The sequence below is a fragment of the Onthophagus taurus genome, chromosome 7 (assembly GCF_036711975.1).
Source record: "Onthophagus taurus isolate NC chromosome 7, IU_Otau_3.0, whole genome shotgun sequence".
Taxonomy (NCBI): Eukaryota; Metazoa; Arthropoda; class Insecta; order Coleoptera; family Scarabaeidae; genus Onthophagus; species Onthophagus taurus.
Window position 1 is genome coordinate 37,355,455 of NC_091972.1, and position 25,588 is coordinate 37,381,042.

Consider the following 25,588-nt stretch of genomic DNA (forward strand, 5'->3'; position numbering starts at 1 on the left):
CATTTGTCAGATTTCACTACTGTTATTATTTGTTTCATAACAATTTTCTAACGATTTTCAAAGATATTTATCTAATTTCCGCAGATTTTAAAATAGTGACATCACATTTTGAATATTTCCTAATAGATTATTGATAATTTAGATACAACTTTTTATCAAACTTATGAATCAATACCTAGTAATTATATTTAAAGAGTTTTCGAATTTAGAAACAATTTTAAATAAACATTCCATTATTACATAGTATCATATAGCAAATATAAACGTGAAAACATGTTAATTAAAAAATTAATTATTAAGAGGAATTGTTCAAAACGATATTTGTTTAATTGAATTCTGCAGTTACACAGATAATGTAATATTTTTAAACATGATATTGGTATTTTTAAATTAAACAACAAAAATTTTCGTAGAAATACTTTTAAAACTCACCTCTAACTTGCTGTTCTAACGTCATTATAACCTCCACGGCCATATTTAGGATACCTAATTTTGTCTGTGGTTTATCCGTTTTTAGATGTGACATACACATCCTACCCAATTCTTTTAGGGCCTCATTTATATCACGAATGCGTATCCTATAAAAGAAAAATAAATAATTTCTTACGTCGGCATCAAAATTTAAAAAAAGAAAAAATAAATTATTAATTAGAAGGATTTTTTAAAAATATGAGCACAGAAATATTAGTAATAAATAATATTAGTAATACACTAAGAATATAGGCTTTTTTTCGTATAGTAACATAAATTAGCATTTTTTTGTTGATTGTTAATTGAGATTTTAGCTAACACAAAGATTTTTTTAACGAACAACTTTTCCCCACCTTTCCCTAGCATTATTGGCCTGTCTCCTTTCTTTTTCCCTCTGCGCTTTAATGTCAGGATCTATATCACCGTCCTCGGTTTCGTCCGCACTGGAACAACTAACATTATGTTAGAAGACACGAATTGAAAATTACTTTTTTTTAAGACTGCCAATGACCCTGCACTTATATTTAAAATATTAATAACGTAATAACACGCTTTTTTAATAAATTTTCCTTTCATTAATTTTAAATTTAATTTACCTCAATACCTTTCTTATTGTATTTTATTAATCTAAACGAGGCCCATATTCATAGTGTACTAAAATAAAAAAAATTAAAATAAATTAAATAAATCAAAGAAAAATTAATTTTATTTTGGAAACATCTACGCATGCCGGCCAAATTCTTAAAGCACGAATGTTACAAAATCAAGTTTAACACTTAAGGTAATTTTTTTTTGATTAGATGGTGGTTTTTGATGAAAAGATGATTTGTTGTAACATTTGTATTTCTGAATAAGGGCCTCGATAGATGTAAAAAGATTTCCGTTGAAGAGATGATTAAGAAAAATTCAAGTAATAATAAGAAATAAATCAAATACTCTAAATATAGAAAATATTAAGTTAAAATACTTGGAATGGACAATGATTTTATGTGTTAACCCATTTGCATCAAGTGGCTCATATCACCAAATTTTTTTTATTATACATAATCAGACTAGTTTCGGCGCTCGGCTCCATCATCAGAGACTATGTCAAATTTTTTTAAGGGATTAAAATATTAATCATTAGTATTTGAAGATTTCCTTTTAGATTTTTCGCAGAACAGGTAAATAACACGAGGGGATTATGGATATCGACACGCGGTTTGCGGAGGCTGAACGTCTTTCTAGTTCTAGCGATTATACTAGTGTTGGTTTTAGTTGTTACCACATTGTTGTATATTTTTATTGAACTAAAAGCAGAACCAACACTAGACCTACAACTAGAACCATCTAGCCTTCTGAAGCAGGAAAGGAGTATGTCTGGACACTTTAAAGTAAACCCATCACTAGGCTGATTCAAATTTGAAATGATTAAAAAAACAGAAGTAAAAGAAAGCCGGACAGATCCGTTGTTGACGACTTTTAGCATGAAGAGGACAACGAAAAAGATGTTTGGAATCTTAGAACCTTAGATACCATTCGGTTAAAATAGACATTCTTGATTTTGGCAAGGTCAGGTTTTTGTACTGGGACCCAACAGGAGATGACGCAGAACACAGAAATGAAATTGGTCACTCTGTTATTGTTATCACCCTGTTATTGACTGAAAAAACAGCATCTTGATATTATAATTGTTATGGAAGACATGAAAGCAAAGGTGGGGACGTGCAACAAAGGGCTAGAACATGTTATGGGAACCCATGGAATTGGAGAAATGACTGAAAATCGAGAAATATTCGTGAATTACTGCGCCAGCTATGACCTTATGAATGGTGTAACTCTGTTCAAATGACATTACAAAGAAATAGATAAACTCTATAGCATGGAGCAGGTAGTTTAGAGGGTCTTTAAGAGACGTTGGGGACAAACGAGGAGCCGACTGTGGCAGCGACCACCACCTTGTTATTTGTTGTCGCAAATTTGCGAATGAAGATTGTGGCTGGTAAAAGAAAGTTGGAGCAAAAGAGTATGCGATTCAATGTGAGTGAATTAAAGGTATCAGCAAAACAAGAAAAATTCTGTATAGAATTGAGAAATCGCTTTGAATTACTACCAGAACAAGAACAGGAAGACAGTAACGTTGAAGGTACATGGGGTCTAGATCAAAAACATATACTGTGACGTAAGTGAGAGTCTGGGTTCAGAAATAGCTTTAAGGATATATGAAAATACGTGAGATACTAAATATTAGCAAAACAAGGCACCAGGTGTAAACAAAATTGCATCTGAAGCACTAAAACAAGACATTGAGACTACTTTTGGATTATTACACACATTTCTTGAGAAGTTATGTGTTGTGATTTTATCAATACACTCAGCATAATTATTGAGCAAAGCGCAGAATGACTCCACTTGACTTTTATCGACTTTGAGAAGGCCTTTGCTCTTTGATCAGAAAAATCATGTAGCATATGTATGAGGGATATGAGTATCAAGTGACCTATTCAGGAAAATTCTAGGATGAGACAAAAGTGTATTTTGTCACGTTTACTGTTCCGCCTAGTATTGGCTAGAGTGATGAAAAAAATTACAGATGAAAGGAGAAATAGTATTCGGTGTGGGGATGGAAGATAGACAGAGATTTTGTGATATGAAGGTAAAGTTGAGAAAACTGCAAGATGAAGCAGAAGCAGCAGGACTAAACGTCTATGTTCAAAAAACGAAGGAAATGATTATTAACATTCGTGTACCTTGGTAACATTGTTGGGAAAGATGGAGAGGCAGAGGGGGATGTGCAGAAACTAATGCAGAAATTAAATGAGGCTTTCGTACAACTGTACCCAATCTGGCGAAATAAAAACATTTCCAAAAAGAACTCCTCCTATGGATATGAAACATGGAAGGACACCAAGGGAATGTCGAACAAGTTAAATCAATGCCTACAACGCATTATAAGCGTGAGGTGATATCCAATTTTAAGACTTGTGGGACAGAACAAACCAACACCCTATTATGATGAAACTAAGGAGAGGAAATAGCATTGGATTGGACACTAAAGAAGCCTCATGGAGCAGTTGAGACGTTAGCGCTTGACTGGAACCACCAAGGAACACGGAGACGGGGTGCCCATGAAAGTCGTGGAAGAGAAGAGCTATTGAAGAAGAAGCAATTGAAGTCAGGAAAACGTGGAGAAAAATGAAACGCCTTGTTGTCAACCGGACCAGATAGAGAACTTTTACTGTTGCAGTATGCTCCACTATGTGCGACAGGAAATAAGTCAAGTCTTGAGAGACAAACCCGAATGTATCTAGATCTACTGTCAATTCAAGTCGTAATATTAGCTCTAGTTTTAGTTGTTATTTAGCATAAGGTTGTTGTATATTCTTATTGAATCAAAAGTAGAACTAACAATAAACTTAGAAAGTTTCAAACTGGAATGATTCTAGTTCTAGGTTTAGTGATAGTGTTAGCTCTAATTTTGGTTATACTACATTTATTATGATAGAAATAATAATAATTGTGTAAATAGTATCGATTTCGCTCCCTATTGAAAACGTGTATGTTGTAACTAGCGCATATCTATGCTTCGGTGATAATGGCCACGAAAATTCCACGCATAATCATAATCTGAGCTTATGATGCAAATGGGTTAAGGATAACGAAACAGGATTTTATAATACGTAAATATTGGATTTATGTATACATTGAAAAAGTATGTATACATTAAAAATGATGTATACAATTCATTTTTTGTGGAAAGCGTGCCATTACGTACCGTTCACGGACATTGTTGGCCTGTCTACGCTCTTTTTCGCGTATGGCCTTGTTGCTTGGGTCGTCTGTTTCTTCTTCATCGGCAGTACCACTTAAAAACACATTCAAATAACATACACAGTAGAATTCAGATTATTCTCATGGTTATTTTTATATTGGGTATAGATAATTTGAAAAAAACATCATTTTGGATGAACAACTTGACGACCTACATGAATGATGATTATAGACCATGGATTATTTTGTACACATTACCCACAACATAATTAGAATTTTACTGTATACAAAAATTCTATTTTTCTTTTTTTTAAGTAAAGAAAAAAAATAGAATTTATTTTTCAAATATTTCTATAACTTTTTATAACCACAAAAACGAATTAAATCATTCATCACTTGATACTTACTACCGTCGCGTTCTTTTATTTGATTTTGACGATGATCCGCTTGTGGAATTCGGTTGGCCTATACTTTCTACTGAACTAGATGGTTTTGTATCACTATCTGGCGGTTCTTTACGTTTTTCTATAACCACAAATAAAATTAATTTTTATTACAAAATCATTAACCACATCTCATTTTTCTTACTTGTATTGTATGTAGCTCTTTCGACTTTGACGGAATCTGGCAGGTGTGTATCTGGAGGTGGTGGTGCCGTATAATTCAACGACGTCATTTGGGGTGGAGGCCCCAAACTGGGAGGTAGCTGGCCTAAATTGATTTGAGACTCCGCGTGATTCCTTAAGACGTTAATCGCGTCGTCCAGTCTTTCTTCCATACGTGTTCCCTTTAAAATTAAGAAAAAAATTAAAATGATTTTTATGTTCAAAGTAATAAGGGGGATGCTATAATGTTTAAAGTTGTCTGAAAAAAGCTAAGAAAACAAAATGGAAATGTGAAAAGTGTACTATAAAATGTAAAAAAGGAAAAAAAGGAAACTCGAAGAAAAAATCAAATAAAAAAGAAATAAAGACTTACGTTGACGTCGGCTTGGTCCCGCAAGAAGCCGATGGCATCGTCTAATCGTTGCGCTTCGGGGGCTGACGGCTTCACGAAAAAAAAGAAACAAAAAAGAACACCATGCAAACACAAAAACCAAAGAAAATGAAAAAAATAATAATAATAAAACAGGACAGAAAACGGATAAATAAAATTTCTAGCTACAAATTTCATTTTATATAATTGTTTTTGTTAAGATACAGTGGGTTTGTTTATAACGACATAAAATTATTTAAAGTAATATCAATTGATTAAATAAAGTTTAAATTTAAAAAAAAACCTTTTAAATCTTTTTGGTAAGATATTGTTAACGATGCAAGAACGTTTAACGCTAAGGTGCGGGACACAACTTCAAAATATTTGTGCTAAATTAGAGACATAAATTGTAATCTTCGTTGTGGTTTATCATTAACGATCAAATAAGTCTGAATTCGGTAGACACCTTTAAGGGTTTTTTTTTCTGGTCTATCATTAACCATCAAGAAAGTTTAAAGACGAGATCGCTTGCGGCAGAGGCAGTAGATTTCAGTAGATACAACTAAAATATTTAATGCTAAAATGCCTCAAAACAAGATTTTCTGGAATATAAATATGATTAAGCATGAAGAAAGTTTAAAGCCGTTCGTTAAAGTTCAAAACATTTCAATTTTGTTATAATATTGTCTAGCCCCCAAAAACGTTTTCAATAAAGCCAAACAGATTATTTACACCCATCATTCATAACCATAACAGTATTTAGACCTGTTGATATTTCATCAGTTGACTTGATTTCTTAAATATAAAAAAAAAGAATTAGAAAAAATTGTACAACTAATCATCATATAATTTGATGAAGTCAATGAAGCGTTTAATCACTTATGTTTAATTATCCACTCTTTGCAATAAATTATTGGTGCTGCAACTTTTAATTTTTTCATTTATCGTTTATGATATTATCGACAAGGAAACGAAACTTAATAATTAATTAAGTGATTTGCAGCCATTCTACTAATTGCCTAATTGAAGTACTAAAATTAGTTTTTTCATAAGCGATTTGGTCACTACTTAAGCATAACATCTAGTTATCAACAATAATTTCGGAATTAAACTTAAGCAATGGCTGAATTATTTATTTGCTGTGGTTGTAACGTAAGTCTATAAATGCTATTCGCTTTAGCATAACAAACAACTTAGTAATCAGCAACACAGGACGCCTTTATATATTCTTGTTCATTTAATTTTATGTCACAACCAACAGATTCATCTTTTATTAACATCAATTCTATATCTTACCTTAATATGCTAATAAAGGAAAGAATGTACTATTGACTATTAACGCCTACTCCAAGAATATACCGATTTGACCACTACCGTTTTGCTTATAGAAAAATTGTGTTTCAGTCCAGCTTGTATATTATATTAGGTATAAATTAAAATCTAAATACAATTTTATTTTAATTTTTAAAATAGTAAAGAACTTGTTCACTTGAAACCCATTATCAAATCATGCAGAATTGTTTCAATTGTTACTGGTTATTAATCGCTTAAACACTGACCCATTGAAACGCAGCATAGTGCTCCATCATTACATTGTTTGTCATTCTGGATGTTACACTAAATCCTACTCATTGCACATTAATAGAATAATATTTACAAATATAATTAAAATAAATAATTCTAATTGATAATGATTACTCTCTACATACTACTATTTCAGTTTGATCACAAAAACAGTACCCTGAAAAACTTTAATCTATAGCAGATTTTTAAGTAATATGATAATTCTACACTGTCAAATACTATACCAAGTAGTCAACATCTCTCATCTAAATTTAAATTGATATGGACTTTTAATGGAGAAGTTAGACTAGATATTCTTTCTAGGTGATTAGAAACTACTACAATAAGAATTGAAAGGGTGTTTTGAAGCTGTAAATGTTTCCTTACATTCATGAACTAATTACAGTTTGGTCTTACCAATGACATTTTTATTAAGATTAATAGAATTACTAAAGTAGTCTTCAGATCATTGAAGGAAATATGTAAAGTATTCGAAAAGTATCGTAAAGTTTCACGATTTCTTACATATAATGGTAGGAATGTTTTTACTCATACATTAGCAGATATGGACTGTAATCGTTCCTTCATATTTAATCTGATAAGGGATAAAATAGCAAATCTTCCTAGAACAACCGGATTCAAAATAGGAAACACGTTATTGAAGATTCTGAGGACAACCTCCAAATATTACTACATCCTTTTAACACTAAAGCAAAGGAATTAAATATGCTCATCAACACCGACAAGACCTTAGAGAACACTTAGTAACAAAAAAGGAACTAATAAGATGTAAGTTAAAGATCGACTCCAAGACTGTCGAATAGGTGAATTGCTTTAAATATTTAGACGTAGAAATAACGAGTGACGGAAATCTTTTTAACGAAGTGAGATAGCAAACAATGAAAGTGGCTCGAATTTTGGGATGCCTGCAAGAGATTTTTTGGAAGAACAAATACCGAAAGCAGAATCAAAATAGATAAAACTGTTATAAGACCCACTCATCATAGCATACGCGGCAGACACAAGACCAGATATAAATAGGACTCTACAAACTATGAAAACATCAAGAATTATACAAAGCAAAACTCTAGACGACAGAATACGGAACGAAGATATCAAACAACAATGCGGAATACAAGACATCGTTAAAAAGGGACAAAGGAATAACCCATAGCAAGAATATTGTACATCATCTACGTGTTAACAATGAACAGGCAGTAGCCTACCAATATGATATCCATATTAGAAAAAACATGATTTAAAATCCTCATTTCATAGACAATAACAAATTAGATAATTATAATATGTGAGCATACAATTTCATGAAAAGGAATAAAATAAGTAATTCTTCTAGAGAATGAACGAAAAATGACAAGGCTATCTTTAATAAGAGCGTCAAGAAGTAACAATAAAAAGTAACATCAGAAAATGAAGAACCAATAAAAGCTGATACATTATGTATTATGAATTGTTATGTTTATATTTTCCTTTGGTTATCAATTTAACAAAGTGTATGTGATGATGGTTGCAACAAGTTTTACAAGAAAGGTTTAGACGAAAAATTTGTTTCTCCAAAACTGTTTGGAGATGAGCAATCAAACTTTTTGGAGTTATAGCAAAATGTTTGAGGTTAAGTCATACCAAATTTTAAGTTTCCTGCATATACCTACTTTTTTTTATAAAATTTTTTAAAAACGTTACTTCAATTTAACAGTTTTTTTTAAATATAGTGAAAGAAAAAAAATCTTTTCTCAAAAATTGCTTAGAATTGAGAAATAAAACTATGTTCGGGTTATAAGAGATTGTCTGAGGTTAGGTTGTACAAAAGTTTGTGTTTCCAGGTTTGATTTTGGTGCAAAAAATGTTATTTATTTGAATATGGCGTTATTCGAAATAACATCTTTCTTCAAAGTGGTTCTATATTTAAACCTAAAAGTTTTTTATTTTATTAATGTACATCCATTAATTGTACTGAATCAGGTTAAAGTGAAACAGTTTTTTTCTCCAAATTATTAGAATTGAAATAGGTAAGCATAATATGCAGTTTTAAGAGTTTCTAAGAGAACATAGACCTAAGAGCTCAAAATCTTTTTCTAAGATTTTTTATAATCCAACCTAATTATTTTTTAACCAATCTTAATCTAAGATCTTTTAGCTTCAATTTGAACAAACAAAATCGATAAATTGATCCAGGAGGAAGAAGCAAGCTAACCAAAACAAGGCGATTCCTTGGTTGTGTCCACTTTATACACTTATAAAATATCACCCAAAGTTCAGTGAGTCAAAGAAAAATGTGTTTCTCCAAAACTGTTTCAAATTAGGCAATCAAACTTTTTGGGAGTTATAGAAAAATGTTTGAGGTTAGGTCATACCAAATTTTAAACTTCCTGCATAATTTTTTTAATAAAATTTTTTAAAAACATTATTTCAATTTTACAGTTTTTCTAACTATAGTGAAAGAAAAAAATTCTTTTCTCAAAAATTGCTTAGAATTGAGAAATAAAACTGTGTTGGGGTTATAAGAGATTGTTTGAGATTAGGTTGTACATAATTTTGTATTTACATCCATTAATTGTACTAAATCAGATTAAAGAGAAACAGTTTTTTCTTTAAAATTTATTAGAATTGAAATAGTTAAGCATATGCAGTTGTAAGAGGTTCTCAGAGAACACAGTTCTAAGAGTTGAACATTTTTTTATAATCAAACCTAATTATTTTTTTAATCTACGATTTTTTAGCTACAATTTGGGATATAAATCGTTTCAATAAATAATATCGTCGCGAGTTTTTAAAAATTTCACTATTTGCAAGAAATTCTCTCTTCTATCTAGAAAATTTTAGTTCATAATCTTTTTCTAAGATTTTTTATAATGCAACCTAATTAATTTTTTAACCAATCTTAATCTAATATCTTTTAGCTTTAATTTGAACAAACAAAATCGATAAATTGATTCAGCAGGAAGAAGCAAGCTAACCAAAACGAGGCGATTCCTTGGTTGTGTCCACTTTATACACTTATAAAATATCACCCAAAGTTCAGTGAGTCAAAAAAAAATTTGTTTCTCCAAAACTGTTTGAAAATGAGCAATCAAACTTTTTGGCGTTATAGAAAAATGTTTGAGGTTAGGTCATACCAAATTTTAAGCTTCCTGCATAGTTTTTTTTATAAAAATTTTTAAAAACATTACTTCAATTTTACAGTTTTTCTAAATATAGTGAAAGAAAAAAATTCTTTTCTCAAAAATTGCTTAGAATTGAGAAATAAAACTGTGTTGGGGTTATAAGAGATTGTTTGAGATTAGGTTGTACATAATTTTGTATTTACATCCATTAATTGTACTTATTCAGGTTAAAGTGAAACAGTTTTTTTTGTCCAACATTTATTAGAATTATAATAGTTAAGCATATGCAGTTTTAAGAGGTTCTAAGAGAACATAGAACTAAGAGTTGAAGATTTTTTTATAATCAAACCTAGTTATTTTTTTAATCTATGATTTTTTAGCTACAATTTGGGATATAAATCGTTTCAATAAATATTATCGTCGCGAGTTTTAAAAAATGTCACTATTTGTAAGAAATTTTCTCTTCTATCTAGAAAATTTTAGTTCATAATATTTTTTATAATGCAACCTAATTATTTTTTTAACCAATCTTAATCTAATATCTTTTAGCTTCAATTTGAACAAACAAAATCGATAAATTGATCCAGGAGGAAGAAGCAAGCTAACCAAAACGAGGCGATTCCTTGGTTGTGTCCACTTTATACACTTATAAAATATCACCCAAAGTACAGTGAGTCAAAAAAAATTTGTTTCTCCAAAACTGTTTGAAAATGAGCAGTCAAACTTTTTGGCGTTATAGAAAAATGTTTAAGGTTAGGTCATACCAAATTTTAAGCTTCCTGCATAGTTTTTTTTATAAAAATTTTTAAAAACATTACTTCAATTTAACAGTTTTTTTAAATATAGTGAAAGAAAACAAATATTTTCTCAAAAATTGCTTAGAATTGAGAAATAAAACTATGTTCGGGTTATAAGAGATTGTTTGAGATTAGGTTGTACATAATTTTGTATTTACATCCATTAATTGAACTAAATCAGGTTAAAGAGAAACAGTTTTTTCTCCAAAGTTTATTAGAATTGAAATAATTAAGCATATGCAGTTTTAAGAGGTTCTCAGAGAACACAGATCTAAGAGTTGAAGATTTTTTTATAATCAAACCTAATTATTTTTTTAATCTACAATTTTTTAGCTACAATTTGGGATATGAATCGTTTCCCCACTTCAATAAATAATATCAAATTTTAGTTCATAATCTTTTTCTAAGATTTTTTATAATGCAACCTCATTATTTTTTTAACCAATCTTAATCTAACATCTTTTAACTTCAATTTGAGCAAACAAAATCGATAAATTGATCCAGGAAGAAGAAGCAAGCTAACCAAAACAAGGCGATTCCTTGGTTGTGTCCACTTTATACACTTATAAAATATCACCCAAAGATGAGCAATCAAACTTTTTGGCGTTATAGAAAAATGTTTGAGGTTAGGTCATACCAAATTTTAAACTTCCTGCATAGTTGTTTTTATAAAAAATTTGAAAAACTACTTCAATTTTACAATTTTTCTAAATATAGTGAAAGAAAAAAATTCTTTTCTCAAAAATTGCTTAGAATTGAGAAATAAAACTGTGTTGGGGTTATAAGAGATTGTTTGAGATTAGGTTGTACATAATTTTGTATTTACATCCATTAATTGTACTAAATCAGGTTAAAGTGAAACAGTTTCTTGTCCAAAATTTATTAGAATTGAAATAGTTAAGGATAAGCAGTTCAAGATTTTTTTATAATTCAATGAACACTTCAACAAATAATATCGTCGCGAGTTTTTAAAAATTTCACTATTTGTAAGAAATTCTCTCTTCTACCTAGAAAATTTTAGTTCATAATCTTTTTCTAAGATTTTTTATGATGCAACCTAATTATTTTTTTTAACCAATCTTAATTTAAGATCTTTTAGTTTCAATTTGAACAAACAAAATTGATAAATTGTTTCAGGAGGAAGAAGCAAGCTAACCAAAACAAGGCGATTCCTTGGTTGTGTCCATTTATGCACTTATAAAATATCACCCAAAGTTGATAAAGGTAAACTGTGGTAAATGCATTCCAAGGCAATAAAATGTTTGTTAGAAGTATACAAGTGCATCTATTTAGTGGAATTGTTTGGTACTACTCAGATTAAATTGAAAGGTTCTCTTATCAAGTGTTTCAATATATTTGGCAAAAACAAGGAGTAATATTATGATGTGTCAGAAATTGATTGTTCAAAGTTCTACTTGAAAAGAAGTTGCAGGAACTTACAGGAATACAATAATAATGACTTTCAATAAATGGATGTTCAGCTTATTGCTTGCTGATAAAGATATTACACAAAGGTAGATATATCTTAAAGATAACAGAAGAATTAGAAATCCTTTATCATCAATTTCATCAAAATATTTAGAAAGCAACCTGAAAAATTAAATATTTTAAATAAAAAAAGAAATTTAATTAACAATTAAAAATAAATACTCCCTTAAATTCGTTTTAACCAATACCCACTGTATCTTTCATTTAAATTAAATATAAATTTGTATAAAATTTGCAAAAAAAAATCCTTTTTTTCAAACCATTTGAATCCTCAACGTCACAAAAAACGACTTGAAAGATATCAACAAACGTCTAAAATATTCCAATTTTTTAATCCTTACCATGTGTAGACCCTGAGCTGTACCACCATTATTCACGGAAACGGCTTGCGTGTAATGCGGCGAGTGTGGATTATTGTGGTTTCCGAGCCACGCGGCCGGAGCTAGTGGAGGAGGTGAACTAACCGGCGTAGACGGCGCCGAACTATAACTACTTGCGCTAGCTTGTTCTGCAATTGGATATATCTAAGAAAAGAAATGATTTAAATCAACACAAAATCTTTTAAAACATTAATATATTAAAAATAAACAATTCTTACCGCTCCTAATGCTTTGTTAATTCCATCCGTATGACTTCCCGGGCCAAAGGCGGTGTTATTTGGGGCCGCGGCCGTCGTTACAGGCGTTCCGTTCGACCGAAACGACGACATCGGTGGTAAACCTTGCGCTTCGGGCTCCGCCAAGCCATAGCTATCATAAGGTTGATAGGAGGTTCCGTAAGACGTAGGCCAGTCACCCACTGAACCTGGCGTACTGTCTGGGGGTAGGTAGTAGTTGCCCGCTGGGGACGTGTACCGAGGTGAATCATGTGCAAATTCATCCGATCCATACTATAATTGAAGAAAAAATTAATTTAGTATACACAGAAAGTTTTCAGATCAAACAAAAATACAAAATTACTTCCTCATATCTCGTTTCTCTATTAAAACCACGGAAACTATTACGTTCTCGTAACAACAATAAATAAAATTTCTATTTTACTACTTAATCAAAGTTATATGTTATGATGACCTAGACTTGAATAAATAAACAACCAAGATACACAACAACATAACCTCAACTACAGGAAAAGTTTTAAAGTTGTTTTAAAACTTTTAAATTCTTATAATTCAACTTAAACAAGTGTGATTGAGTGTTATAATTAAAGAAAAATTTGTTTACTGACCGCATTTTGTATAATATAATCCATTTTCGTCTTGAAGAAATACTCTCTTAATACCTAATCCGACATTTTCTTACTTAAGTAATGTTTTGGTGCATTGCCGCTAGAGTGTGCGCGTGCTCCCAAAACAACTCTGAATAACGTTCAAGTAAACGAGAGTTTTAAATTTTATTTGATAAATAAGTTTAAATACAATTATTATATAAATAAATAAAAAAAATTTAAATAAAAAGGTAATAAAAAACATTTTTAACAGTTCTTTGACTTGCACTTTAATGGCTTCCTTCACATTTGTTATTCAATGTGAAGTTGGCTTTTGGTTATAATAAAATTAATAAGAAAAATAATAAATATCTTTATAATTATTAATATTTAAAAGTTAATATATTAATTTTTTAAATCTTTTTGTGTTTCGACATTAATTTTTATAATTAATTGTTATTTAGCATTGTAATTTCCGTTGTTCAACGTGAAGTTAGTTTTCTTCAATTATTTATAATTATCGATTCGATAATTTATGAATGTAATCTTATTACTATAATTATTTATTTATTTAATTAATTTGACTTTCTAATATTTTCTATCAATACTTCAAACCAGTTCTTTGACTTACACTTTAATGGCTTCCTTCACATTTGTTATTCAAAGTTAAGTTGGCGTTTGGTGGTTTTGGTTATAATAATGTTAATAAGAAAAATAAAATATCTTTATAATGCTTATTTTTAATGCTTAAAAGTGAATATATTAATTTTTTGAATCTTTTTGTTTTTTAACATTAATTTTTATAATTAATTGTTATTTAGTATTATAATTTCCGTTGTTCAACGTGAAGTTAGTTTTCTATACAGGGTGTGTCAAATGTCTGGAAAATAGCCAATAAATTCCCCCTTTTGTGGTTTTAAAGAAAAATGTTTCAAATAAAAGTTTCTTTATTAATTGTGGTGCAACCAACATTGTTATTTTAAATGGAATGCATATGTTTTTTTTTGCATATTGTGATAGCGATAAACATATCAAATCATATGTTGTATAAGAAAAAAATCGAGAAAAAATGCGTTCTCTGAAAATAAGGAATTATATATATAAGAAGGTTTCGTGTTTAGCCGTCTTGAGAGACGTAGGACTAGTGTTAATTCTAGTGGCAGTGGTAGGTAGCGCTAGTTAGCATAAGATATTACTAAGTTGTATATCTTTATTGAACTAAAACTAGAAAGAGAACTAGAAACATTCGGATTTAGTTGAAAAAAACTTTCAGTTGTCAATGTCAACTTTAATTTTATTATTATATTTCTAATCTTCATAAAATAACCTTTAAAGTGAGTCCAAACTTGACGCATTTATCTTAAAAAACCGAAAAGTTCGAACTTTCAACTTTTAATTTTGACATATTTGTCAACTTCATAAAAAATCCTGTAAAATGAGTCCAAACTCCACATATTTACCTTTAATATTAATGGAAATATAATCACTTCCGGTTTGAAACGTCAACGTCAATTTTGGCATCATCTTCATTAAAAAAGCTTTAAAATGAGTCCAAAGATGACGCACTTATCTCAAAAAACAAAAAAGTTACAATAAAAAACATTAAACCCGAAGTTAGCAACAATGAAGATAGCAATTTAATTTCTAAATATTAATACCAACCTTAATTTTTTATTTATTTTTATTATATTTTTGTTTTTGTGACAAATATTAAGACATTTTATAAAAATTAAGAATATGTCAAAATGACATTGACATTTCAAACCGGAAGTTGCTTATATCTCGAGTAAACGCATCATGTTTGGACTCATTTTAAAGGATTTTTCACGACGATTACAAATATGTTAAAATTGACGTTGACATTCTTAACCGGAAGTTGACCATAACTTCATTAATATTGAAGATAAATATATCGTGTTTGTACTCATTTTAAAGGATTTTTAATGAAGATTACAAATATGTCAAAATTGAGGTTGATATTTTAAACCTGAAGTTAATTATCATATAATAGAAGTTTTATAACTGAAGTTAATCTAGTGTTAGGCATTTTTCCGCATTTTCTTTTTATTTTTAACGGGTTTTTTGGATCATTTCACATTGATTAAATAAATCGTCGATTTTTAAGCCATTCTTGGATCATTCTTGAATTTTTCCCAAGTTTCTTAATATTTCTTTTGTTAAAAAAGAGCGTTCTTAAATTTTAACCTGTAAACTTGTAACACTTCGTCCTTAATTTCATTTTACAACTTTTTAAACTTTAATTTTGTAAATTACTAACTAATAATCTGATTTCGACTTTGATATGTGATCTTTTTTAAGAAAACAAAAAGAAATATTAAGAAACTTGTTTGTAAACTGGATAAGATGAGAGATGTTAATCTATTTGTAGTCTTTGAAGATGGCCAAGGGCCGCAACTGGTTAGACTTAAATTCTATATAAAATAAAAACCAGTTAAAAAGTACAAAATCAAGCTCTAGATAATTTTCTTCAAAAATTTTTACACGAAACATCATTTTGACCTAGTATTTGTGATTAAATTTATGCCACGACTTACAGAATACCAAACAATTTTCAGTAGTTTGAGCCTGTCTATTATGAGAAGTAGTATATTTTTAGAGAAATGAAAACGAAAATCCGGTTTTTTTAACATTACTAAGTGATGCATAACGCGGCCCATTTATCGATTCGATAATTTATTAATGTAATCTTATTAATACAATTTTTTATTTATTTAATCATTATTTAATTAATTTGACTTTCTAATATTTTCTAGCAATACTTCAAAATTAATTTAAGTGGTCTACACTCAACTTTCTTTTAATACATCTTCACACATCTTTTAATCAGAAAAAATGATTGAAATGTTCTCTCTTTGTTATTAAAATAAGACGTTGTGCTTTTTCTAAAATTCTTCTACTAAAAAATGAATAGATCAGAAAAAGTTCACGTTCAGCTGAATTGGGTGAAATAAAAACGTGGGAGCGAACATCGTAATAATAAATCCCGGAATATGCTGAATGGTCAACAAGGGCTACATCGCCTCCGGGTAGAAATAATAAATTCCACCGATATAACACCGATACAAAAATACTCTCAACGGACGCAGTCCGTAAAACGGGTTGTAAAAAGTCTACGGAGCACTTTCGGGTATTGGTAGTCCCTTTACAAAGCGGAGGGAAACGAAACGAGGTTAGAAAAAAGATGAAGGGGATTGCGAGTTTTGTACGCGGTGTGTGCTGCTACTTTTTTTGTGTTATGGACTGTAAATGCAATATTACACATAATATAAATTTGTAATATTTATGTCATTTTGTTCCTCTTAATCCAAAAAGACTTATTTTCTTTTCTTATTATTCCTGTGAAGTTTAGTAATTAAATCAACAATGGTGAACCAACCGCTACATATTCACATTCACCGCAAATTATAAATGGGTTGGCAAAATCTCAGTATGGGTTGGCATATTTCTTCAGGCTGCTATCTAGCATAGATTTCTAAATTGAATCGCTTATTGCTGAAACAACCTATGAGTGACTTTTTGGCCAATTTGAGTTATCCATGTAAACATACAGTTTCGACGATTCCTCATTGTTTGGTGCTGAAAGAATTTATGTGCTGATAACTGTTACCGAATTACAGCCACGTCGCCACAGCCGTTTACTGCTGAAACATAAGACGCCGACTTAGGTGGTTACTGTTACAAACGATGGTCCATTAATTACAAGAAGTTGTGAAGGCAAAGTGTATTGGAGCTAGATGCTAGTATGTACTATTTGAGAGATATTTGGATTGCTATTTTAGTGTTCCATTCGCTACATTCTTATTATTTTTAGTTGTCCAATGAAATGCTTTGACGTTGTAAGTAATGCACAGAAGAAATTAATTTTTATAACATTTTATAGTATGAAATCAAAAACTGAGCAAGACATTTATCTGCAAGAGCTGCTACAAGCTACAACTGTAGCCAAAAGACGAAAACGCAAGGAAATTGGGATTAATAGAAATAGATCGCTTCTACATTTTGTTAATATCGAAGAAAAAAGAATAAAGATTTGTCAAGAAGTATTTGCAAGTATTCATGGTATTAGCTTGGAATGAATTAAAAGAATTAAGCGTTTACTTGTGAATGATCAAGTTCCTTGTGATAAACGGGGTACAAATATTAAAGGAAATGCCAGTGAAGAAAGTGAAAGAGAACTTGTGAGAACTCATATCTTGTCATTCCCAGTTAAAGAATATCATTATTCAGGAAAGAAGTTCTAGTATCTAGATGTACGGCTTAACGTAAAAACAATCAACGAGTTGTTTCTTAAAACATTAAGTTTTTTCATGACAATTTTAATTTGCATTTTGGCCGTCCCCAAGTAGAAGCATTCAACAAGTGTGAGGAATTAGCCCTCAAAATCAAGAGTCCTGAAAAGTTTATTTATGAAAGACGAGCGAAGAAGTTCTACAATGCTTTAAAAACGACTGCAGAAGAATGTAAAGAACGACGAGATCTTGCAGCTATTGCATTTGATTGGATGCAGAATCTACAACTGCCGCAGATCCCTGTATAAGATCTCTTTCACCTATCTCCATTAAGTGTAATATGTTCTGGATTCACGACTTAGAGACAAACAAATCCTTTTTTTATATGTATCATAAGGGTGTAGCTTCAAAAAGCCCAAATAAACTCACTACATTCATAATGGAGTATATAGAAAAGTATGTTTCTTTTGATGTAAAAGAACTCCGATTGTTTTCTGATAATTGTCCAGGGCAAAACAAGAATCACTGCATAATAAAAGCATGCATGGCCTTAACTGAAAGTGGAAGATCTCAAAAGGTGCAGCAGTATTACCCCTTGCGAGGACATTCTTTGTTTCCTTGTGACAGAGATTTTGAAGTGATTAAGAGAAGCTTACGGAAAGTTGATCGAAGTTGAACTTATCATAACTTCTAGTGCCAAAAAGGCTTTTACTGTAAAGGAAGTTGCAACAGAAGATATCATAGATTATAAGAACTGGTGGCCAAAATACTATGAAGTTACATGTGCTTCTGATGAAACTGAAAAACATTCTAAAAATGAAAGAATTCCATTTTCATTGTCAAAATTTCATCACTTTGTTCATGAAGCAACAAATCCTGGCGTTGTTAAGGTCAGTAAATGTATTAATGGATTCATTTGGAACACCTTTAAGCTGACTCATCCCAAAAGAGCAAAGAATATCCGATTACAATTGCCAAAATAAAAAGCTTACAATGATAACTTACCAATCTTAGAAACAAAACTTAAAAATATCAAAACGTTGCTTCAATGGATAGAAGAGAAATTCTTGAAAATACCAAGGTCTTATGTTATGTAAACTTTTGTTCTTTCGTGTGAAATAAAATTTTGACTTAAGTCAATTTTTTTGACAAAGAATTTTGAGTTTATTAAAACAAATGGAAGATCGTTATTTTGCTTATATATTACCTAAAGTACAAACTTGGGTTTGTAAAGTATTAAGATTTTCTAAAAAGCAACAGTTTTCATATGAAATGTTTTTTTCGTTTTTTGAAAAGTTATAAAAAATGACTTAAGTTGTTTCAGTAATAAGCGATTCAATTATATGAATAGAGTGTCTCATCAATTTTATCTCTCTATCTTCTTTATCACCTTTTGCATTCACAATTATATTTGATATTTTAGTATATAATCTCAGAATAATATAAATTAATATGCTAGGATATCTCAATTATTGAATGCCATAAATGGAACGGGTTCTAAGACTTACTAATTGTTTATTTTAAGATAACTTGGAATTTCAATACAACGTCACTTTGCTACTGATAAAATATATATGATAATTACTTTCCTTTATCCTGATGAGTTATGTTTTAGTCCACGTATTTAACAGAGCTTTAAGTTATTCAAAATCTCAAAAGCATTTAAATTAAGAACATTAATAAAGCTTAAACAAATTAATTTCTGCTAACTAGGAAGTTAAGTCTGCGTTGTGTAAAAAGAAGTAATTTTTAAATTGTTGGATCGTTAATCACAGTGTTACATGTAAGGGAGTAATCAGCAGATTAAAACCAACTCTAATGGATTCTACACTTTCAAGAAGGACTTTACTTTAAAGATGTGGAATTGTTTATGCTTTATTTTCCAAAAAACTCAACTAACCTTACTCAGCCTTTGAATGTTGGATGTTTCTAATCGTTCAAGCGAACAGAAACATTGAGAAACTGAAAATTTAACCAAAAGAATTGTTTTTCCAGCGTTGGAAAGTTTTTAGGAAAGTTACGGATGAAAGCGTTTCAAGGTATACAGACAATTCTGTAGCCAACCATCTCATTAATTATTTCAAGCAACAGAGATTCACTGCAGAACCAACAAGGAAGAATATTAAATGATAAAAACGACACGTGGAAGCCAAAGGGAGCATTGCAACACACTGTTGAGATTGATGGTATTTGCGAAGTTGAATAATAATGAAAGATTTGTTTTAGTATTGCTCTAGTCTAATAACGTTTCTTGCAAATATGTCTTGGATTTTATATTTCTCGCAATGTTATTTTTGTATACTTGTACCCAATGATGCCACAGACTCCTTCGACTAGAAACCGAACCCCTGCTGCCTGTCCGTATATCAGTAAGGAAGAATTGGCAGGTTCTTCAGAATAGGAGGGACCCACACCACCTACCACAATGAAGTCTAAACCAGAAGCCAGCAAACCCAGCATCTGCGAGTCGTAGGTATGTGCCCTACAAGGGTGCTTGCCAACCACCTATCCATGTTGAACGTCGAAGCACCGATCTTTGCCGGAGATGCAATGGAAGACCTGGAAAGCTTTCTGCGACGGATGGAGGAATACTTCCAGCATACCCAAACAGAGAGATTTAACAGCCCGCAAATACTGACGCTGATTAACGGCCAGTATATCAGCAGACAATAGCGTGTGGACGAGTCCGCCGTTCAGGTGTTTCTTAAGAGGAAACACTTACAAGCACAGCGCCTACACCGAAAACCCGATAACGACATCGCTATGATTGTGGCTTTATTGCTTCCCCAGTTACCACCTACACTCTAAATTGTAGATTTTGTAAATAAAGAACTTTAAAACGACATTCGCTGCTTTAACGGTTTCTGCACCCTCTACCTTCACTGTAACAATTTGTAAACATACATGTTAAAAAAATCTTAAACATCCAATTATGATGTTTTTGCTTATATTTCAGGTAATCAAACAGCTATCAAACCGTTATAATTTATAGATTCTATATAACTATTAATGAATCACATAGGTCGATAAAATTCCATTGACAGGATTCAAGGTCAGGTTATCTCTTAGATAACCTGACCTTTGCTATTCCTCATCATTTTTATGAGTAACTTTCCGAAATTATGTTATTCTGTTATTAAGATATTATCTTTATTGTCTTAGATGTTCTATAGAGGAGTGGAAAAATGTGAGAATATGAGCTTCTGCTACCTATATTCGTATATCGCTGAGCGATCATATATGACTCAACCTGCTGTCGGTTGAGTACAAAACTGTTAGTGGCAACACAAAATCTGCTCAAATCATCTGCAACAAACCATTTAATTTATGATTACAGAATGTCAGGACCGAATCAAATCACCATCAGGACGAAGAAGCATTGGAAGGTTTAGAAAAAGATGGAGCGGCAATGTTCCTATACAGAAGCCTAAATACAGAAGGAAGAAGAAGAAGGATGTCTTTCGTTACTTAGCCATTGATCGGGAATTAATCTACTAATGGAAAATCAAAGTTGGCGGTCTAGGTGTCAATTTTGCTGTATTAAAACAAAACTTTTGTTTGTAGATCCAGAATTAGTTGGTTTCCTATATCAGTTGCCATTTTAATTATTCTACGTGATATGGCGTCATTACTTAATGGAATCATTAATAAACTATTGTTTCCATCTGTGCTGTTCGCAATCCTTTACATACATTTGTCGCGTCTGTTTTAAATACATCACTTATTTTCTTTCTTTCGTCAAAAATCATGTTTACATTTTCGAAGTATTTCAATGCTGTTTTTATTTCTGCTTATCGGAGTGCTTGTTTTTTCTAATTTATTGTCTATCACGCGCGATGGTTTCATTACTTCATTAGAAGTTACTTGATTGCATAGCAAACACATTAAAAAATCCACAGAATACTGCGAGCATTTCTTTTTCTTTACATCTTTTATGGTTGATTTGTTTAATTACTTTTTTTTAGTATACAGATATACGTAATAAAAAAATACTCGGAATAGATAGGACAAATGAAATCGATTTATTTCACAACAGTAAGTAGGTTCACGAAATTTAGATAAAAAGTATTGAATGTGACACACTCAACAAGATGAAACGTAAACACTATGAACGGGGTATTTCAACCTGGGGATTCCTCCATATATTCATATCAATTGCCACAAAATTAGATACTCAGATAACTACCCACTTGAAGTTGTATATTGCGCAGATTGAGAAACACTGATCTAATATAAGTAGAAATACCGTAAAATAATTTGTCCGTTTATTGAACACCTTAAACAGGACATATTTTTGAAAAATGGCAGAAAAATTTGATTTCTATAATTTTTAAGGAATTTGCAACTCTGTGATAAACCAAGACTAAAAATAAACTGTGTATAAAGTAAATGGGCACTTTCCAGATTTTTGCAAGAAAAATAGTACTAGCTGGTTGAAGAGAAACCTTTGTCTCTTACTTTGCCGACCATTTTTCAGAACCACCAATGATGAGTTGATTAAATGCAACAAACTCAAAAAAGTTATTTGAGTGCACCTTAAAAGTAAATAAAATAATGATTAAGGAAATAATAATTCTGAAACTCATCTTGCGGTAACTGTTAGTGTAAGTTAAAGATTTTTTTGGGAAATACATACAAAAAACATTGTAAGGAAGTTAGCTTCCACGACATCTTCTTACAATAATAAAAAATGCTTTAAGATATTTTGATAAAATAAACATCCATGTGTCTCCAAAATTAGCTTTAGTACTCATTTTCATCTCAGCATTTAAAGAAGCTACCGATAAGGCAATATAATATATTAAGGTAAGACCTAAACAATATTAATTTCAATGTATACTTTGGTAATCAGAAAAGTTCATTAATGGGTGCATTTACCAACTGTTAACCTTTGGAAATGAAGATAAACTTGTCAACACGTGTGGTTGACGCAAAACCAACTTCAAATATATTTGGATCTAACACTAGCACTATCACTGGAACTAATATTAGACCTAGAAAACTTTGAGTTAGGCCATGCGTCTTTGAAAAAGTGATGTTCCGAAGAAGATTAAACTTAAGATAATGTCCTTCGACTTCATGCAAAATCTGCATCTACCACATACATATTCCTGTGTAAGAGGTGTTTTATAAAGCACGACTAAAAGCCAATATATTTTGTATAGACAATTTAAAGAATGACAGATTATAATTCTATATCTACCATGAGAATTAGGAATTGACACAGATGACCTTCTGAAAGGGTACAAATTAGCAGAGTTGTGCTATAAGAAGATTGAATTACTACTGTAAGACGCATTTATAAGGATACAACGTGTTTGGAAATATACTAATATAATATATGTATACTATAATATATATATACTATAATATATGAAAATATATTATATTTTTGAACATTAATTGCTGTGCATCCTCAATGAAACTCATTTCCTCACAGCTGATCTCAGAACAATTTGAGTCCAACAAAATCCATTAATTCCCTGCAATATTTTTTTCCCATTAAAAACTGCAATTTAAATGTATCAGTACTGCTCAACACGAGTTACTTTCAACTCGCAAGAATGGGAATCATTTGTTGTTCTGAACACAAACGTCCACTAGTGAGCACGCATCAAAAAGAATGATCTTCTTTGAAGTACATTCAAGAGGTTGATTTTCAAGTATGTTTAAAAAACTTTCTTCATTATTTGCCGTAATAAAATTAAGTGGAGGTAGGATTGGAAAATAAACTTTTTTGGTGATGTATATGATAATATAGACTATATCTATCGAGTACATATTTAGAGTACAGAACAAAGCATCCATAGTAGAAATTCTCAGTTAATCCCAGTTAGAAACTGAATTAGAGAAACATTAGTAGATTATGATAATTCTACTATCTCTAATGCGCCTTCGTCTTCACATCAATTGTCTTTACATTAATCAAAAAATACATAAATGTCCATAAACAATGATCATTGTGACCACTATTGCGCTTAGCTCTCCAGTCAATTATTAACTATAATTCGATATCGTTCATATGATCACCATGAGCACGTTTGCAGCTAAAGTTGCTTCCGGCCCAATTTGTTGGCAATTACACAACACTAATCACGACTTGATCACTATCCATCCAGTTCTTGTCAAAAATAGTCTTCCACATGGCGTGGTAAACTCCATTGACAGGAACATGGCGATCATTTTCAGTGATGATACAATATGGTCCAATAATACTTTCAGTATGGAATCCACACCTAGAGTATCTTGAAGGACTTGCAGGTTTTTTTGCTGTTCTATAACACATATTTTGCTTATTGACAAAGCCATTAAGCCAAAAATGAACTTTATCGCTGAAAATGCTTTTTCGATGAAATTCAGGATTTTCTTCAAACTTCAACAGAACCCAACCTGAGAAGTTTCGGCGATTCGAGTGATCAAGAGGCTTCAGTTCTTGAGTTAATTTGATCTTATAAGGGTGTATGAAAAAATCTTTACGCAAAATTCGTAGAAAATCGCAGATGAGTGCCCAAGCGGAGTAATACAAGTGAATTCATGATAAAATATTAAATTGACTTTAAAATTTAATTATCAAATATCATGTTGATCACTGCTGTAAATGCGTAGAGAGAAATAGCAAATGATTGTGAAACGTATTGGCAGAATATCAAAAAAGTTACAAAATACAAGAAGTCAATATTATCATATTAATAAATTTATTAAGGTTATTTATTACTACGTTAATATGGATAGGTAGTAATTAAATAAACTAGATAAAACATAATTCGTTTCTGAATTCGAAGAGAACTATTTATATTTTAAAATGATTTTGTTATGAATAAAGAGATTATAATAAAAACATAAAACTTTGTGTAATAAAATTGTAGCTCTTAGCATAAATAATATAATGATTATTAATAGGAATCTCTGGATCGTCAAGTAAAATGTCGGTTCTTAAATATTTACGTAGGGCGGAAGTCGTTAAGACCGCTGCCAACTATTACTGGGTAATTTATGTCCGTCATCCGTCCGTATCCTCTATTTTCTTCAGCCTGAATCAGTCAATTCAGGAAGACGTTGAGATTTACGAGATTTGTGAGAAAAACTGAATTTAATTCTTGTAACCACGAAGAAAACATGTAAAAATTATTGCAAAAAAATCGTTTCGTACAAATAATTTAGTGGTAAATTTTTTCTTTAATAATCATTTTAATTTAAGCTTACGTGAAGAGGTCACAGTGAAAAGTATTGGTCCGAAAATATCCATTGAACTGAGAGAGCGGTTTTGCCCTCTTCGGTCGACCGCACGATCGCTATTTTTAATTAAAATCGGGTCCTTCGACGTTCCATTTTCGTTTTTTGAAAGGGTACCAAGTTGGCAAAACGGAGGTAAAATTGCCATTCAGCGGCCGTAAAATTCGCGCCGCCAAATTTATTGTCGATTCTTTCGCGGTTCCCGATTTTTACGATTGCGCAGATGAAGTCGATAATTTACCATTGTAGTAGCCCCGTCGACCGTACGATATTTATCGACTCGCTGGGAAAACGAGAAAAACCTTCTCTTTACGTCCGGAGAAAGACCACGATTGCGATACGGACAACCGGACAAGTTAAGAAGAAGTCGTCTAATTTACGGTTTAAAAGAAAACGCCATTTTTTTTTGCGACGCAATTAAAATAGCACCGATCTATTAAAATTAATGCGTCGGCCGTAAATCGTGTGTTATTTATGTCTTTGAACGTTCACTATGCGAGAAATACAGATAAATCTTCAAAAATTATCATCGTGCCAATTCTCTTTGAATAGGTACTACTTTTTATGTTTAGCCACAATATATTTTTGTTTAAAGAATTTTATATTTTAAGTTTTTTTTTTACAAAATGGACATTTGTATATACTAAAATTAAGGTTTTAAATTAATAGTATAATTCTAAGTAATTCTAACTTGTCTAATTTCGGAGTTATCCTCAGCAAGAACTAGTAGTTTGGG

At 31.0% G+C, this 25,588-nt stretch overlaps 1 protein-coding gene across 10 annotated transcripts in view; it reads right to left on the minus strand.

The window, feature by feature from the left end:
• LOC111415328 (transcription factor daughterless) overlaps positions 1–25,588 on the minus strand; it is a 168,840-nt gene that overhangs the window by 17,265 nt on the left and 125,987 nt on the right. For 6 of the 10 annotated variants that reach the window (XM_071198006.1, XM_071198001.1, XM_071198002.1 and 3 more), the window contains 8 exons: positions 12,765–13,055; positions 12,508–12,690; positions 5,200–5,268; positions 4,810–5,008; positions 4,629–4,746; positions 4,226–4,315; positions 825–923; positions 433–578 (listed from right to left, as the gene is read on the minus strand). In XM_071198006.1, coding sequence (XP_071054107.1) covers positions 433–578; positions 825–923; positions 4,226–4,315; positions 4,629–4,746; positions 4,810–5,008; positions 5,200–5,268; positions 12,508–12,690; positions 12,765–13,055 — 1,195 coding nt within the window. Of the gene's footprint in view, positions 1–432; positions 579–824; positions 924–4,225; positions 4,316–4,628; positions 4,747–4,809; positions 5,009–5,199; positions 5,269–12,507; positions 12,691–12,764; positions 13,056–13,390; positions 13,495–25,588 lie in introns of those variants that run through there. The other 4 variants (XM_071198009.1, XM_071198004.1, XM_023046950.2 and 1 more) reach the window with 4 other exon arrangements.